At 35.9% G+C, this 18061-nt stretch overlaps 2 protein-coding genes across 5 annotated transcripts in view; one reads left to right on the top strand and one right to left on the bottom strand.

Annotated features, from left to right (window-relative positions):
- Nucleotides 1–1652: 1652 nt before the first annotated feature.
- Nucleotides 1653–17840, top strand: TTC14 (tetratricopeptide repeat domain 14). 4 transcript variants are annotated; one of them, XM_054481204.2, is made up of 13 exons: nucleotides 1653–1961; nucleotides 2428–2552; nucleotides 2661–2860; nucleotides 3761–3845; nucleotides 4012–4141; nucleotides 4390–4545; nucleotides 5330–5401; nucleotides 5816–5935; nucleotides 6044–6166; nucleotides 7226–7343; nucleotides 8277–8386; nucleotides 9188–9558; nucleotides 16900–17840. In XM_054481204.2, exons 1-13 carry the CDS (start codon nucleotides 1801–1803, stop codon nucleotides 17085–17087), a joined length of 1959 nt encoding a protein of 652 aa, XP_054337179.1. In that variant the 5' UTR covers nucleotides 1653–1800; the 3' UTR covers nucleotides 17088–17840. The 4 variants fall into 4 exon arrangements, 3 of the variants coding, with proteins under 3 accessions (XP_054337179.1, XP_054337178.1, XP_063518525.1); XM_054481203.2 differs by lacking the exon at nucleotides 16900–17840 and having other exon boundaries at nucleotides 9188–10523; XR_008501547.2 differs by lacking the exon at nucleotides 16900–17840 and having other exon boundaries at nucleotides 7226–7849; nucleotides 8277–10523.
- CCDC39 (coiled-coil domain 39 molecular ruler complex subunit) overlaps nucleotides 9024–18061 on the bottom strand; it is a 76150-nt gene continuing 67112 nt past the window's right edge. The window contains exons 17-20 of the mRNA XM_054481200.2: nucleotides 16347–16487; nucleotides 16012–16191; nucleotides 15774–15859; nucleotides 9024–14572 (exon numbers count right to left, since the gene is read on the bottom strand). Coding sequence (XP_054337175.1) covers nucleotides 14416–14572; nucleotides 15774–15859; nucleotides 16012–16191; nucleotides 16347–16487 — 564 coding nt within the window. The 3' untranslated portion in view covers nucleotides 9024–14415. The remainder of the gene's footprint in view (nucleotides 14573–15773; nucleotides 15860–16011; nucleotides 16192–16346; nucleotides 16488–18061) is intronic.

The following is an 18061-nucleotide window of genomic DNA, read 5'->3' on the forward strand; positions in this document are numbered from 1 at the left end:
TTTCAGTGACAGCACTCTTTCCTAAAAACAACCATTCTCGGAGTTATGGCTTAAAACAAGTCAGTCTGTACCATTTATTAAAGTTGATATGCCTATAGAAGCTTGAAATTTACTTATTTATTTATTTATTGAGACGGAGTCTCCCTCCGGCGCCCAGGCTGGAGTGCAGTGGCGCAATCTCGGTTCATTACAACCTCCGCCTCCAGAGCTCAAGAGATTCTCATGCCTCAGCCTCCCGAGTAGCTGGGACTACAGGCATGAGCCACCAGGTTCGGCTAATTTTTGTATTTTTAATAGAGACGGGGTTAGGCCATGGTGGCCAAGCTGGTCTCTGAACTCCTGACCTCAAGTGATCCGCCCTCGGCCTCCCAAAGTACTGGGATTACAGGTGTGAGCCACCACGCCTAGCCCAAATTTATCTTTTACAGTTGCATTCTTGTTTGTTGCATTTTCTCAAGTCTCAGTAAACTGTTTACCTATTTGCTTGGGTATTCCACAAAACAGCATGGCGATATCGATTATGTTCTGGGCTAGATCTCCTATACAAAAGTAGTAACACAGTGAAGGGCAAGTTGATTTCCTCAAAGACACATGGTGGGAAGTGGGGAGACTAACTGCCACCGTTTATTTCTGTTCAAGAGGACTATACTGAACTATTTACACTGAACATATTTAATGGTACAAATTTTATACTGGAATAAAACGAAGCTACATGATCTCAAAATTAGGGTTAGTTAGACCTTCTATATGATAAAATACTCAATCCAGCAACTCTGCCTGAGAAGATCAATTAATACTTCATTTGGAATCCTGACTCTAGCCTCTTACTAGCTGTGTGACATTGAGCAATTTACTGGGACTCTCTGAGCATGTTTCCTCATTTTCTAAAATGAAAAAGTACAATAGCTACCATAGTGGTTAGGTTCTCAAGTCAATAAGTAAGGGGATGGGGGATCTAAGTTGAAATTCCCTTTGAAAATCACTTGAATTGTCCATAAGAACAGTATATTGACTTTTGCATACATATCACTATACAGTAAGTCCCACAGACACTAAATTTTGAGCAACCATTGAGATAAACCAAACAAGAAATGCATGTGTTCATTAGTTATTGTAAAACTTGAACGGCATATGCACATGTGGAGACATTAAAGCCATCCTGGTTTTAGAATTCACAATCACTAACAGCAAATGGGGTATGGATGGAGAACACCACTCCACGTGCTTAACAAATGTCCGTGTCCTTCCTTTCTTCTGCCCTTTAAACCACCTGGAAACCTTCCCGGAGCAGCCGGTTGAATGGGGTTACGCCAGAGACATAGGCATTGATTTACGCAGAGAGTACTTTGAGGGAAGAAGCTTGGAGACTCGTATAGGGTTCTTACCCTGGCACTCACACTTAGAAGCACCTTGATGAATACGAAAAGGAATTATTATTTACCCTAGATTACAGCTCGAGCTATTTCGACGTAATAACGATCCCACGTACACTTTAAAAAGCAAACTTTTCACATACATCACTTCCTGGAAGCCCTAGACAGCCTTTAGCCCAAGCAATGCTGAGCCCAATCCTTCGGCCTTCCGTAGTCTCGCTCGGTTTCGCGAGACCGAGGCTGAGCTCCGCCGCGCCGCCGTGGGGGCGGCCCCAGAACACTTCCGGGTGTAACTGGTTGTGCTGTCTGTGCACTTCTGGCAGCCTCCAGACGGTTTCTTCCGCTTCCGGTACCACCCGGCTCAAGTAGCGGACACGGAACCGGGGACTATCAGCCCATTGGCCTCCGGGCCTTGCAGTCTCTAGCCATGGATCGGGACCTTCTGCGGCAGTCGCTAAATTGCCACGGGTCGTCTTTGCTCTCTCTACTTCGGAGCGAACAGCAGGACAATCCACACTTCCGGAGCCTCCTGGGGTCGGCCGCCGAGCCAGCCCGGGGCCCGCCGCCCCAGCAGCCGTTGCAGGGCAGGTAATGAGACGTTGGTGCCACTGCGCCACGGGAGAGGGGACGCAGCTCTGGCAGCCACTACCGCAGCCCCGGGTTTACGTCTAGAGGAAGTGGAGCCGCGGCCGTGAGCACAGGAGGATCGCGTGCTGGTGTCTTGGGCTGGGTGGACGGGGGGCGCTCCTGGGTTGTGCAATGCGGGATGCGGGCTGAACTTTTTCTCTGGCGCTGCTTGGTAGAGGCGCAGATTCCTTAGCTAAAATCCCTTGAGCTTTCCTCTCTGAGTTGGAGGCGTCACTTTTTAAGTTTCCCCGCTCTCCACCTCCAGGTTGATTAATGAGGGAATGCCTAGTTAAAACTTTTTCTCTGAGGTTGTACGGTCTGGAGCTTAGGATGGAGCGGAATGGGCGATGAAAGCCATAAGCAGAAGGTTAGAAGTAAAGAGGCTTTGCAGATAACCCAATTTTTATATATATTTTTTCTTTTTAAGAAAAGAGAAGAGAGTTGACAACATCGAGATACAGAAATTCATCTCCAAAAAAGCGGATCTGCTTTTTGCACTTTCCTGGAAATCAGATGCACCTGCAACTTCTGAAATTAATGAAGACAGTGAAGGTGAGTTTAGCCTTAAAACCTTTAAGATTGCGGTTCGGTTTAACAGTACTTCGGGTGAAACGGAACTCAAAACTATCGTTAGTGATTTTGTTAATTTTTTTTTTTTAGATCATTATGCAGTCATGCCACCTTTAGAGCAATTCATGGAGATACCTAGTATGGATCGGAGAGAGCTGTTTTTCCGAGATATTGAGCGTGGTGATATAGTGATTGGAAGAATTAGTTCTATTCGGGAATTCGGTTTTTTCATGGTGTTGATCTGTTTAGGAAGTGGTATCATGAGAGATATAGCCCACTTAGAAATCACAGTAAGTTATTTTTGTTACTTGGATTGCTTCTGTTTTTGTTAACTCATCTCAATGCAAGAATTATATCTTTGCATGCAGTTGTGCTCAAGTATACCTGCCAAGATACTTTTGGAAGTTAAATGTTAATTGGAGAAAAATAGTTTAAAAAAATTAGTGAAAGTTACCCAGTTTCTCCCTCCATTTCTGGTTTTTGGGATTTTTTGAATTTAAACTGGTTGGCAGGCACAGTGTCCTTTTCTAAATGCTCAAAGAGGTACCAGTGGACGTGGTGAGGTTGATTGATATTCAGACTTATTTCTTGTAGTTGAACATATGTATTCTTAATTAGTTAATATTTGGCATTGTATATTTTCATGTGGATAATTTGGAGAGAAGTTTCATTTATATATTTACAATAATTAAATGTAAGTGGTTTGTACATTATATTAAGATACTTTGCCCAAGATGGATAGTCCTGAATTTAAACTAATGTGTCACGATAAAAGATTGGGTATTTCCCATCTATCCAGGCAGATAAAAAGGAAGAAAAGCAGAAGGTATTACAGACTGGATAACAGACAAAAACTTTGGAGAATTCGCATTTCATTTTCACTGGAATCCTTATACCTTTTAGACAAATTTTAGTTTGTTTTTGATGCATGTTGTATAGTGTCAGAAGCCATCATATTTGGTTCCTAAACTAATGGAAAGTTTCATGAGATTTTAGTTTTTTAACTGAACCAGCAAACATATTTTACTGTGTTTGGACACGGAAATTACTTTTAACTAAATCCTTATTTAAATTTTTACTTTAGGTTGTTCAACTACTAGCTGTTTCATACCAAACAACTAAGACAAAAGAAGACATTGTTCTTATCAAAGCTTGAAATGTCTGGTGTTTTAAAATACTTGTCATTACAGGCTCTTTGTCCCTTAAGAGATGTGCCTTCTCACAGTAATCATGGGGATCCTTTATCATATTACCAAACTGGTGACATCATTCGAGGTGATTAGTTTCATCATACTAATAAAAAAGTAATGATTGTTGAATTTTTGTTTTTATTAATTTAGAAAAATACAGTCTAAGAGGGTAGTGTTTGGGAAAGTTCATATTTTTTATGTTAGTTTACCTTTTCTTACTAATCAGCTTAGTTCTCTTTTTTTTTCTTAAGCTGGAATCAAGGATATTGACAGATACCATGAAAAGCTAGCAGTATCTCTGTATAGCTCTTCTCTTCCACCACACCTATCTGGTATTAAATTAGGTGTAATTAGCCCTGAAGAGCTTCCTTTATACTACAGGTAATTTATCCGTATTATTTCAACAACAGTTTATTACAAAAGTCTCTTGGATTGAGGAATACCACATTTTTATAACAGTTAAATTACTTCAGACTTGGTAAAAGGAAACCGTATCTAATATTGCCACACCATCTTATGCAAAAAATGGAATTAGTATTTAAACCTCAAATGATATTATTTCTTTACTAGAAATGGAATGTCAAATTAGCCATTTTACAATTTTTGTGTTTGTATTTTCTTTTTTTAAGGAGAAGTGTTGAACTAAATAGCAATTCTTTGGAGTCCTATGAAAATATCATGCAGAGTTCCTTGGGATTTGTTAATCCAGGAGTAGTCGAATTCCTTCTAGAAAAACTAGGAATAGATGAATCTAATCCACCATCTTTAATGAGAGGCCTACAAAGGTATAGTACATTAGTATTACTCTTAGGTGGTGAGGGGAGTGGTGGTAAGCTCAGAGGCTGCGTTTAGCTGAAGGACGTATTTGACCATCCTAAGCCACCTAGTAGCAGGCATATGCCAAAGGTTGAATGAACCAGGTGATCCCATCTTCTGGACTGGACTGTCTTATCAGTGATTAAGATGTGTACCATGTAACCAAGTAGAGAAGGATGCAGAAACTTTTTATAAGAATTTTGTGTGTATGCTAAAGAAAAATACTGGTTTTTTTTGTTTTTGTTTTTGTTTTTTGAGACGGAGTCTCACTCTGTCACCCAAGCTGGAGTGCAGTGGCGCAGTCTCAGCTCACTGCAAGCTCTGCCTCCTGGGTTCACGCCATTCTCCTGCCTCAGCCTACCAAGTAGCTGGGACTACAGGTGCCCGCCACCACGCCTGGCTAATTTTTTTTTTTTTTTTTTTTTTTTTTTTTTTTTTTTTTTGATTTTTAGTAGAGACGGGGTTTCACCGTGTTAGCCAGGATGGTCTCAATCTCCTGACCTCGTGATCTGCCCGCCTCGGCCTCCCAAAGTGCTGGGATTGCAGGTGTGAGCCACCGCACCTGGCCAAGAAAAATACTGTTTAACAATAATAATCATTTCAAAAGTTCAAAGATTTTGGTGTGTAAATAGAATGCAGATTTCTTGCTTGGGATTCATACTTTCACTGTCGAGTGCCTGTCAAGCAGAGTTAAGTATAGTTACTTAAAAAATATTTGTGGTTTAACTTTTTAATTTTTATTTTCTTTAATAGCAAAAATTTCTCTGAAGATGATTTTGCTTCTGCATTGAGAAAAAAACAATCTGCGTCTTGGGCTTTAAAATGGTATGAAGACTGTCTTTCAACAATTGCATTATATCTAGTCTAAAAGCTTAGGGCAAGGCAAGCATGCTTATATCATCAATAAGACAAATTTGAGATGCATTAAAGTAATGCCTTTTTGACATGAGCTTTTCTTTTATAGATGTAAGTAGTCTTACATTTTACACTTAACAGATAAGTTTTATTCAGCATTTCAGTTTTCTCAGAAGGAATTAGTATATTGATATCTAGGTTTCACCAATATTTGTTGTGAAAATGTCCAAAGGCAGAAGAACGTTCCTTAGGTATATTGTGAGTATTCTGAAAACTAAATATTTGCCAAGTTTGATGACATTTGCTTTTAAAACTTATTCACACTAACATTTTATTTAGATATTGTTTGAAGTGTTTGTGATGCTTTACAAATGTCTTTTTTAGTGTGAAGATCGGAGTTGACTATTTTAAAGTTGGACGCCATGTAGATGCTATGAATGAATACAGTAAAGCTTTGGAAATAGACAAACAAAACGTGGAAGCGTTGGTAGCTCGTGGAGCATTGTAAGTGAATCATACATGGATTTTAAGGAATGTTTACCAGGTAAATGCGAACAAGATTTATGAGGAGCTTGTGAGATTCAGCCCTGTAACTTTGTTTCATGTCTCTAGATATGCGACAAAAGGAAGTTTGAACAAAGCAATAGAAGATTTTGAGCTTGCATTAGAAAACTGTCCAACTCACAGAAATGCAAGAAAATACCTCTGCCAGACACTTGTAGAGAGAGGAGGACAGTAAGTATCAGATTTTGTTTAATAATGGAGGTCTAATGTTCAACCAACCACTAAAAAATTTTGAACTTAACATAAGGAAATAGTTTCTTAAGCACTTGATTTAGAACACTCTTGGTTTCAATAAATAAATGGAAAAGTACAAGAGATTAGAAAAGAGTACAAATACTCTTTTCCTGGATAATATACTCAAAAGTTTTTGGTTTATGACTATACTATACAGTCATTCCTGTTTGTGATCACAAATTCCAAGTTAATTAAATTTTGCAATATTCGTTTATAATTCATAGGAACTTCTATTTAATGATTGGAGCAGCTTTTTACATTCCTACTAGGTGGATAACTAGTACCTACTTATATGTGGTTGTCTTATAGCCTCGTATTGATGTCTTTGAGCTGAGTGAATAGCAATACCCTGTAGTTACCTAAGCCAGAGATATTGTTCATCTTTGACTTGTCCTTTGTTTCCCATATCCAGTCTACTGACACAAAGGTGATCCCATTGTATTTGTTTTATAGTAATTTCTTTTTCCTTCTAAGAACCCAAAGCATTTTGCAACGTCTTTTGACTGCTCTATGTCCAAACTTTCTCATTCTGGTGTTTCACAACCCAGACTTGTGAACTTCATCTAATGATTATGCTATTTATAGGCTCATTGTGATATATGTGTATGTTGGTATTTCCAAAGATTTCCAAAATTTTCTGTAGATAATTTTTCATAAACTACTAGGGAAAAAAAAGCCTGCTGGTAGAATTCTGTGCTAAAGTTCAAGATCATACTAAATTTGTGGACACCCATTTATCATGGGTTTTCGTGTATCACTGCAAAAATGTGCCAATATTGGACATATACCTTTTTACTAGTAGTGGATTTCTGTTTATGTGGTCTATGAAATAAATTACAGTAAAAAGCATATTATTTTGGTATTTTATTTTGGAAAATAATTTGCTAAGTGTGGCTTTTCCCTGATAAGCTCTCTCATATAAGCCTTTGACCTGTATGCATATTTGGATAGTTTTGTTGTTTTTACAAAAAAGCTAAATCTTTCTTTCAAATTTAGGTTAGAAGAAGAAGAAAAGTTTTTAAATGCTGAAAGTTACTATAAGAAAGCTTTGGCTTTGGATGAGACTTTTAAAGATGCAGATGATGCTTTGCAGAAACTTCATAAATATATGCAGGTGATTCCTTATTTCCTCTTAGAAATTTAGTGATATTTGAAATAATGCCCAAACTTAATTTTCTCCTAAGGAAAACTATTCTAGATTACTTAAGTAAGGCATTATGAAAAGTTTCTTTTTAGGTATAGTTTTTCCTAATTGGGTTTGACATTGCTTTGTAGTGCCTCTGTTTTTGTCCATAATCGAAAGTAAAAATAGCTATGAGAAAACTATTACCTAAATTTGGTATGTTGTTTTGAGAAATGTCCTTATAGGGAGCTTACCTGGTGGTTTTTAAATTATTGTTGCTACTATAATTGAACTAATTATAAAAACCTTTTTGAGACATATTTTAAATTGTCTTTTCCTGTAATACTGATGATGATGTTTTCTCATGCATTTTCTTCTGAATTGGACCATTGCTGCTGTGTCTGTGACATCTGGTGCTGCTCATCCCCATCCACAAACTGGAAAATGATTTCCTATGTAATCATGCATCCAACTGGGCTGTGCTATTTTTTTAAATGGTTTGTATTTGAACATGGTGATTCCTCCTTCACTTCACCTTAATGGAATGTCTTTATTTGAATTTTATTCGTAAAATGTGTCCTGTTTAAATTTTTCGATCTTTAAAAATAATTTTTATGTACTTTTTTTTTTTTTAACCTTTCTTGCACTCTGGGTCATGGGTACCACTGCAATGGCTTCCCCTTTTTTTATGGGATACCAACTGCAATATGGTCCTCAATGCTGTTCTGGCCATTTCAATGACTAATGCGAAACATCTGTATGACTAATTTTTTTATGTTAAAAAAATACTGTTTAATGCTGGCTCTGTGGTGATTTGGTTTTACTAAATTGGGTTTCTCGTTGGGGGTGGTCTTTTGAATACTGGGTTTTATATATTCTGCTATTTTTAACGTGTGGTTTTTTTCGATATCTGGGTTCTAAAAGAAATCTTTGGAATTAAGAGAAAAACAAGCTGAAAAGGAAGAAAAGCAGAAAACAAAGAAAATAGAAACAAGTGCAGAAAAGTTGCGTAAGCTCTTAAAAGAAGAGAAGAGGTAAACTATAATATTCAGTATTTTTAAACTTAAGGCAACTACTGAATTGAACCCAAAGTGCCATACTGGAGGTAAAGTAAATAAAAATATGAAAGTATTTCAAGTGATAATCAATGACTGTTAAGAATCTTTAGCAAATATGTGTTCCATGTATTTTCTTATTAAAGAGATGAAGTGGAATTTAAGGCTAAAATTCTACAAAAAAAAAAATCTTAGAATTAAAATACAGAATAAGTTACTTCAATTATATTTTAGGAAGAAATGTTTTAGAACTAGAGCAGTGGTTCTCAACTAGGGGTGGATTTATTCACCTGGGGACATTTGACAAGATCTGGAGACATTTTTGATTGCCATAACTGATAGGGTGCTACTGCATCTAGTGTATAATGGTCAGGGATGCTCTTAAACATTCTGTAATGCACAGGTCAGCTTCCACCCCCACCCCCAACAAAGAATTATTTGGCTGAAAATACCAGTAATCAGATGAAGAAGAGGTAGCCAAATAAAAAATTTGAGTTCTCCTTTATGTGTTCAGTAGTCTTAAGTTTTTAAGGTAGTGTTGAAAAAAGTTTGTCTTTCAGAAATGATGGATTTGCTTACAATGATACCTGTCTGCAAGCATTTTTTCCCCCAAAAGTGCTTAATAGTAAAATTAGATCTTGTAGTAGCTGAGATTATTGTATCATTTATCTGAACCACAGCTTTTATAAAATCTTTAAAGGAAACAAATAGGGCCCACATCTTTATGAATAACTTAGAAACATTTTTGTACATACATGACAAATGAACTGTTTTTTTTAGGCTAAAGAAGAAAAGAAGAAAATCAACTTCTTCTTCAAGTGTTTCTTCTGCTGATGAATCAATGTCTTCATCATCCTCTTCCTCTTCTGGTCACAAAAGGCATAAGAAACATAAGAGGAACCGTTCAGAGTCTTCTCACAGTTCCAGAAGGCATTCATCTAGGGCATCCTCAAATCAGATAGATCAGAATAGGAAAGATGAGTGCTACCCAGTTCCAGCTAATACTTCAGCATCTTTTCTTAACCATAAACAAGAAGTGGAGAAACTACTGGGGAAGCAGGATAGGTTACAGTATGAAAAGACACAGATAAAAGACAAAGATAGATGCCCTCTCTCTTCATCTTCACTTGAAATACCGGATGATTTTGGAGGTAGGTCTGAAGATCCAAGAGATTTTTATAATAGCTACAAAACCCAAGCAGGTAGTAGCAAAACAGAAAAGCCATATAAATCAGAAAGACATTTTTCCAGTAGAAGAAATTCCTCAGATTCCTTCTGTAGGAATTCAGAGGACAAGATTTATGGTTATAGGAGATTTGAAAAGGATATAGAGGGAAGAAAAGAGCACTGTAGAAGGTGGGAACCGGGTTCTGTGAGGCATTCTACCTCACCAGCAAGCTCAGAATACTCTTGGAAGTCAGTTGAGAAATACAAAAAATATGCTCACTCTGGATCACGTGATTTCAGTAGACATGAGCAAAGATACCGTTTAAATACAAATCAAGGAGAATATGAAAGAGAGGACAATTATGGGGAGGATATCAAAACAGAGGTTCCAGAAGAAGATGCGCTAAGTAGCAAAGAACACTCAGAAAGCAGTGTTAAGAAAAATTTACCTCAGAATTTACTGAATATATTTAATCAGATAGCTGAATTTGAAAAAGAAAAAGGAAATAAGTCAAAAAATTAATACACCAAGGCTATCGGCACTATTACACAAAATGCCATTTAGTGCAGTTTTTGGTTGTATTAGTCATAACAGTTCAGTGCAGAAATCTCTGCTCCTAAAATTATTTGTAGAGATTACAGGAAACAAATGCTTTTAAGTTTTTCTCAAATTTTGTTTCAGTTGTAGGTCCCTTGTCATAGCTTGGTTTTTAGACTTTATGAGTTTATGTACAGTATATTACTCTGACAGTTTGAATTTCTTCACCTAAAGATAATTCTCTGAAAGTACTGTTTCTTCATTCTATTGCGGTATATGAGAATTCCTGGGTGCATCTTATTCTGCTGTTTGAGAGAAAAATTTGTGCATTGAACACTTGAATCATTTTTATAAAAATTGATTTCATTTTCTTTTCTGTTAAATTAAAAATCGTCAGCTTTTGAAAGATTACATGTTCGAATGTTTCTTGAACACTATTTTATATTTATCAGTTTAACTATTACATTTTTTGCCCAATTTTTTTTTAATTTTTAAATGGTAGATTATATGTCTTAATTTTCCTCTAAAGCCCAGTTTGATTAAAAGTGGTTTGTGAACAGTCATTGGCTTCCACCCAGCATAAGTGTCTTAGGAATAAGATCATAAAAGTTGAATAGGAGCCCATTTTGCTTATTTCTCACCTCATTGCTAGCATAGCCATAAAAAGCTTTTTAACTTTAAATATTTGCAAGGCCCTTAGGGCCTGTATTCCAGGCAAGGGTAAATCAGAAAAGAAAAAAATCCTTTTAGCAAAAACGTAGCGGTAGCAGAGAAGCACATTGTAAATCTGGCTTTGCTTTAGGGAAAGAAAACTGGGAAACTCTCCTAGTGTTGCAGATGTTCAGTCCAGAAGGCACTAGGCATGTTTTTAAATCTGACCTGCATTTCTTCTTACCACCTCCTGTGCCTTGATGCTTCTCTGATGACCCCTTTCTCAGAGTCTGAATAAATAACTAGACCAACTAGAGCCTGGTTTTACTAAGAATAAATTCCAGCAGCTAGAGCTGAAGAACAAAGAGACTTGGATTATAAAGATCCTCCCCAAATTGCTGAAAATAGTGTGGTATATTCTTTGGGAGATAGAGATAGGAGTCATAGGTACTGGGTTTATGATGTCATTAGAGTTTGCAGTTTAAGATTCTCCAAGCTGTAAATTACAATGGGCTTTAGATACTGTCACACACAATGACACTAGATAAGTGGGTGGGTAGCTGAGTATCTACAGAGGTCTAAGTGAGGGAGAATAATAGAGGAAGAAGAGACTTATTCCCTGTTCTGTCTTGGAGTTCTTGCCAACAGTAAAATGTCCAGGCCTTAAGTACTGGGTGTGTATTATTTGTGTCTATCAAACTCTAGTAATGAGAGCCTAGTGAAAAATCTGAAATTTCTTTTGCAAATGGGACAGTGAAAAGAAACCCTGGTCAAGAGCAATAGATAATGGTGGTAGAAATCGGCTAGTCAATCAAAGCATTAGTCTTTGCACCAAGAAGCTTCTTTAAGAAATTCATCTTAAAAAGAGTCCTTAATTCTATGTATTAATAGCTCCAGTATCATCTTTACATAGTCGTGTTTATAAAGAGTGAAAACTACGTCTTGGCATAGCCTTTGACCTTTTGGAATCCCTGGTTCAACTTAAAATTTTAAACACAACATTAAAAAAAATTTTTTTTCCTTAATTCATATAAATTTAAGGGGTACACATGCATTTTTGTTACATGGATCTATCGTGTAGTGGTGAAGTCTGGGCTTCTAGTGTAACCATCACCTAAATGATGTACATTGTACCCATTTCATAATTTCTCATCTCTCACCCCCCTGCCAACCTACCAATATTGGTGTAGGCACATTCATGATTCAGACCTCAAAAGTGCAAGCAAGAGGGGCTGAGTACAGTCACTCATGCCTGTAATCCCAGCACTTGAGGCTGAGGGAGGAGGATTGCTTGAGGCTAGAAGTTTGAGACTGGCCTGGGCAACGCAGCATGACTCCATCCAAATAAGTTGGGTGTGGTGGTGCATGCCTGTAGTCCCAGCTATGCGGGAGGATCACTTTAGCCCAGGAGTTCGAGGCTGCAGTGAGCTCTGATTGTGCCACTGCACTCCAACTTGGGTGACAGCCAGACTGGTGTCTTAAACACAACAAAAACAAAATGGAACTTAAGTGAGCTACGAAGTTCTTGCACAGCAAAAGAAATAACACAGTGAACAGACAACCTGCAGAATGGGACAAAATGTGTAAACTATGCATCAGGCAGGGGACTCATCCAGAATTTACAAGGAATTCGACAAACCAAATCACCTATCCAAAAGTGAGCAGAAAACATGAATAGGTATTTTTCAAAAGAAGAGATAAAAATGGCCAAGAAGCGTATGAAATAATACTCAACATCACAAATTAGAGAAATGCAAATTAAAACCAAATGAGATGTCTGTCATCAGTCAGAATGGCTATTACACCCCATTCAATGTAAGAGAATAGCACCTTATCCTGTAGGCTGCCTGGATTTATTAGGTAGGTGCAAAAGTAATTGCAGTTTATGCCATATTAAGCAGAGTATACAAACCAATTTCTAAGGAAGCTTATCACAGCAAAAATTATTGGGGATTTACATTGTCAAGAACAGCGACATCTTCAGTAATTTTTCTCAAGATCATATATTGCCATATCTTGGTCTCCATAAGCAGATGAAGCATGACTTTTAGATATGAGGATAAGTGTCCAGATTTGGCGATAGGTTGATCCCCTGTCGCACCATTTGTCATTACTACACTGAAGTTAGAACTGTTATTTAAGGATTAAATGTAGATTTGTATGCTGGCCCAAGAACCAAACCATTCCACAAATCCTGTGCTAAGCTCCAGGTGGCAACTCAGTAAGTAGAAGTTGTTATACAGTGCAATTTCTGTGTGTCAAGCCCTGTGCATCTTTTTTATATTATCAAATTCGGTAAACTTGTAGGTAACTTTCTGTGTCTGTAGTATAAATGAGGAAAACAGAGAAGTAACTATCCAAGGTTACAGAGCTAGTAAGATACAACCTCTGCCTTCATAGAAGAGTGTTTAATATTACTTCAAGTTTTAAGTAATTCCCAAACTAGCATAGGGCTGACAATAAGAACTTTGATGAGCAAAGTGACTTTAATTAGTTTTTAGGTCTTATAAATCTCATGCATTAGAGCAGTACTTTAGCCAAAAGTTTTATTACCTAGCTTTTTTTTTTTGCCCACCTTATTCTTTGGACTTTGCTATGCCTTTTTCCTATTTCTAAAACAACAAAAAATAATCAGAACTATTCACTACCACTACTGCTTTTCAGAAAGAAGTACAAACAAACAACAGTTCTAAAATAATGACAGTCGTAATGAGCATTTTTTTCCCGAGGTTTGAAGGAGACACATGTACATTCATGAATTCTAATACATTTATTTAAAATCCAGTTTTATAATATTCCACACTCTATTCCAAGAGTACAAAGTGTTGGGCACATGTTATAATGAAGTGTTAACTGGAAAAACTACTACATTTGGCAGTCTACCTCCAACTGTAAATGAAATTTCTATTGCAAATCAAACCATACCTAGCTTTCATTAAATTGTTTATTAAATCAAGAAAATTTCAAAATTCTTTATACTTGGTTGGCTGTATCTGAAAGCAAATCTTTAATGTGTTTGATTTATTTCAAGGTCAGAAGTGATTTTTGTAAATTTAAGCTGCATTTTAAAATTGATATACAGTGTTTCTCTTACCGGTTTTTTTTTGGGGGGGGGGGTAGGGGTTGATGCTATTTTTTGGTTAAAAATTATAGCAAAAGAAGAAACTGCCTTTAACAATTTTTCTCCCCAAAAGTCTGAGAAATAGTTACTTTGAATAAAGAAAACCTAATTTTGGTGTCTTGTAGAGTAAATGAGATTTTCACATTGCAATACGCTCATAATAGTACAGTAAATCTTTAGAAATTTCTTCTTGAAAGATTGTTACATTAGAAGTGAGTGTAGTTTCATGAAATAATGAAGCAAACTATTTTCTAACACTACGAACATCAAAATTACAGTGAAATACAGCATTTTTCCTATGCTTGTATAACATGTAGCCTTGTCAAGAATCTGCTATTAATGTTTTTCTTCAGTATGAAGAAAACAGTAGAGAAAATGAGAACATTCCTTTTTTTTTTAAACTATATCAGTTTTTACACTTAACACTAAGTTTTTACACTTTCCACTAGATAAAATGTGTTGGGTCGTTTTGTATTTTAAAGTATATTTTTGTTGTTGTGTTTACAACTTTTTCAGAAGAGATTAAAATGTTTATTTGCTGCTCTTTTTGCTCTTACCATTACTAGAGCTACTACTAGCACTAGATGGCCTAGAAGGGCTGCCTACTAGTGAAGAGGAGGCCGGGAATTTAAGCTCCAATACTTTAATTGAAGACTGAGAAGTAGATGTACTTGTACTCCTAGATGACCTAGAAGAAAAACCAGAATTATAAATTTAATGCAAAGTTTATATTTTAGTATAGACCTTCTCATTACTGGCAAAAGGTACCATAATTCCATAACTAAAGAGATCAAAAAAGTACATATTAATAGTGTTAAGTTTTTAAATGACCATCAATAGATATCAAACAATTTAAACGGGAAAAGAAAGATGAACATAGATGAGTTTCAAACCAGTAGAAAAGTAGTTTAATAAGTATGTTCCTACATGGTAAAAATGCTTTGAACTGTAATCAGTTTTTTAGAGTTGGAATCATTAAGCATTGAAAGTTTCCAAGACAGAGGAAAGAGGGCCAAGAGGATTTGGTGCTGGCAAAAATAATTAAAATGATACCTTTTGTAATTTAAGCTGAAGAGAAGAGAGAAGCATATTGATGGATAAAATGGTGGGGTCATTTGAAAAACAACTAGCTATATAATTCTGAAAAAAGTTTTAAATATATATTTTATGAAAGTACAGGGATGTTCAGTTATATAGAAACCGATTTTTATACTTAAATGAAACACTGTTTTTCTAGGGGCCTCTTCATGAAATTTTTACCTGGACTAAGGAATAGTAATTTAATAAGTAGCTGCTGAATGCAGGAGATTGTGAATTCTAAAATCAGGATCATTATTAATAAATTTTTGTCAGCAAAGCACAAGAATGTTGGCTTAAGCATCTGGTGATAGAATTCTGGATAACAACTGCAGAAGAAAAAAAGGGGTTTCCTTTTGAGCAAAATAAAGCTTCATAAAGTCAAATCCTGATTATGTAAAATACCAGTGTGGTTTGAATCACAAAAATCATATTCTATACGTCTGTACATCTAAGCTGCCCTTATATGTTTTTTAAAAAATTCCCCCAACTTGGGGGTTCACCCCCAAATGCTAGATGTAGCCCCCAAATTTATTTCTGTTTTATCCTACTGAAATAGCTCATAGTCACAGAGCACTTGGGCTATACTGGAAATAGTGACATCAGCAGAAGTCAGAAGGAAATTCTTGTTCTGCTGACTGTTTCTGCATCTAATCTATATGATGCTGACTGGTGAGATGTCTGAGGGCGAAAAGAACACTGGCAGTGAGTGCATGGGCCTGTCTAACAGCTGCGGTGATGTAGAAGTGGCTGGAATCACTTAGTGTACAGCTGTGAGAGTTAAGCAGATTTTTTTTTAACCATCCACTTACCTTGCTGATAGTAGTGAAGTATGTGAAGGAGATCTAGAACTCTGACGACTGCCTTTTGTGCTAGCTGTAGGTAGTTCTAACCCACTCTGGAGGAATATTCAATAGCAATCATTAGTACTACTTACTGTTTTTTTGAAGAGAAATATTTTTAATTAGCTTTCACTTCATGATGAATGTCATGAAAGTTTTTATTTTCATGAAGTTTTTAAGAAATATTTAATAGAAGGTGCTGTATTACCTGTTGAAAGTATGTTTGAAGGATAATACGGATCTCAGTATTTTCTTCTATGATATCAACTAACATTTCATCAATAACCTTGTGAAACTGTTTCATTTCACGAAGTTTGATGTCTTGTTCTTCCAGTGTTTCATCTTTTGTGTCTTTCAAAAGACGGATTTCCTTTGTGAGTTTTGCACACTGTTGGTAAATAATAGTCAATTATTCTATAAACCTGTTTACCAGAATTTAATATTTTTAAATTAAATTTAAATTTTTTTTTAAATTTAAATGAAGGAGGATTTGGGACTTCAAAAATGTAATATGACAGGTCAGGTTTTAAAAGATACCAATACCTGTTTGGTCACTCTTTCTAATTTTGGCTTCTGCTCCTCTGTTTCTTTACTTAGTTGAAATGAATAAGCCTGCTTCTCTGACAACTTTTCTTTGACATTATTTGCTAAATGTTCTATAACATCTAATGTATTTTCCATGCTCTGTAGAAAAAATATTAACATGTATTTTTAGAATCAGAAATTGACTTTTATAACTTGTCATTTATCAAGTATTCATTTAATTTTAATTCATTTATTTTTGTACATAATATATATTATTTCTGTTGATGTACCTCTTAATGACGTCTTGGTCAATGATGAACTGCATATATGATGGTGGTCCCATAAGATTATAATGGAGCTGAAAAATTCCTGTTACCTAGCGACATTGTAATGTGGCACAATACATTACTCATGAGTTTGTGGTGATGCCTGGTGTAAACAAACCTGCATTGCCAGTCATATAAAAGTCTAGCACATACAATTATGTACAGTGCATAATACTTGATAGTGATAATAAAAGATATTACTTATTTATGTATTTACTATACAATATACTTTTATTATTTTACAGTGTACTCCTATTTATTTAAAAAGTTAACTATAAAACAGCCTCAGGCAGGTCCTTCAGGAGATATTCCAGAAGAGGGCATTGTTATCATAGATGACAGCTCCATTCATGTTACTGAGCCTGAAGACCTTCAAGTGGGACAAGATATGGAGGTGGAAGACAGTGGTATTGATGATCCTGACCACGGGTAGGCTTAGGTTTATGTGTATGTATGTGTCTTAGTTTTTAACAAAAAAGTTAAAAAGTAAAAAAATTAAAAATAGAAAAACGCTTAGAGAATAAGGATATAAAGAATATTTTTGTGCAGTTGAACAATGAGTGCTTAAGCTAAGTGTCATCACAAAAGAGTAAATTTTACAAAATTAAAAATGTTTAAAGTTAAAAAGCTCTAGTAAGCTAAGGTCAATTATTATTGAAGAAATAAAATTATTTTTATGAATTTACTGTAGCCTAAGTGTACATTGTTTATCATGTCTACAGTAGTGTACAGCAATTAGGCCTTCACATTCTCTCACCACTCAGTCACTGACTCACCCAGAGCAGCTTCCAGTCCTTCAAGTTCCATTTATGGTAAGTGCCCTGTACAGGTGTACCATTTTTTTAATCCATTGTACCATATTTTTATTGTACCTTTTCTATGTTTAGATTTGTTTAGATACACAAGTACCATTGTGTTACAGTGGCCTATAGTACTCAGTACAGTAACACACTTTACAAGCTTATAGTCTAGGAACAATAGGCTATACCATCTAGGTTTGTGTAAGTACACTCTTACGATGTTCACACAGTGACAAAATCGCCCAAGGATGCATTCGTCAGAACACATTCCCATTGTTATGCAATGCATGACTGTATAACGGTTTTATGGATTAAATTTTGTATGTAATTCAACTGGAAAGTATTTTTATGGTATTTTGGAAAAAATAAAACAATGACAATTGAAATCATGGAATCTGCAAAGATTCACAGTATCTCTTCTTCTGCTTTATTAGTAAAATCAATGTTTAGCGCCTGCTTACAAGGCACATTTTTTTTTTTTATTATACTTTAAGTTTTAGGGTACATGTGCACAACATGCAGGTTTGTTACATATGTATATATGTGCCATGTTGGTGTGCTGCACCCATTAACTCGTCATTTAACATTAGGTATATCTCCTAATGCT

Source organism: Pongo pygmaeus, chromosome 2 (assembly GCF_028885625.2).
Source record: "Pongo pygmaeus isolate AG05252 chromosome 2, NHGRI_mPonPyg2-v2.0_pri, whole genome shotgun sequence".
NCBI lineage: Eukaryota > Metazoa > Chordata > Mammalia > Primates > Hominidae > Pongo > Pongo pygmaeus.

Excerpts from the sequence above, each read along its gene's own strand:
- TTC14 (XM_054481203.2), top strand. The coding sequence starts at position 1,801 with ATGGATCGGGACCTTCTGCGGCAGTCGCTAAATTGCCACGGGTCGTCT. Across the intron at positions 2,861-3,760 it reads TAGCCCACTTAGAAATCACA|GCTCTTTGTCCCTTAAGAGA; the intron begins GTAAGTTATTTT and ends TTGTCATTACAG. Across the intron at positions 5,936-6,043 it reads TTGGTAGCTCGTGGAGCATT|ATATGCGACAAAAGGAAGTT; the intron begins GTAAGTGAATCA and ends TCATGTCTCTAG.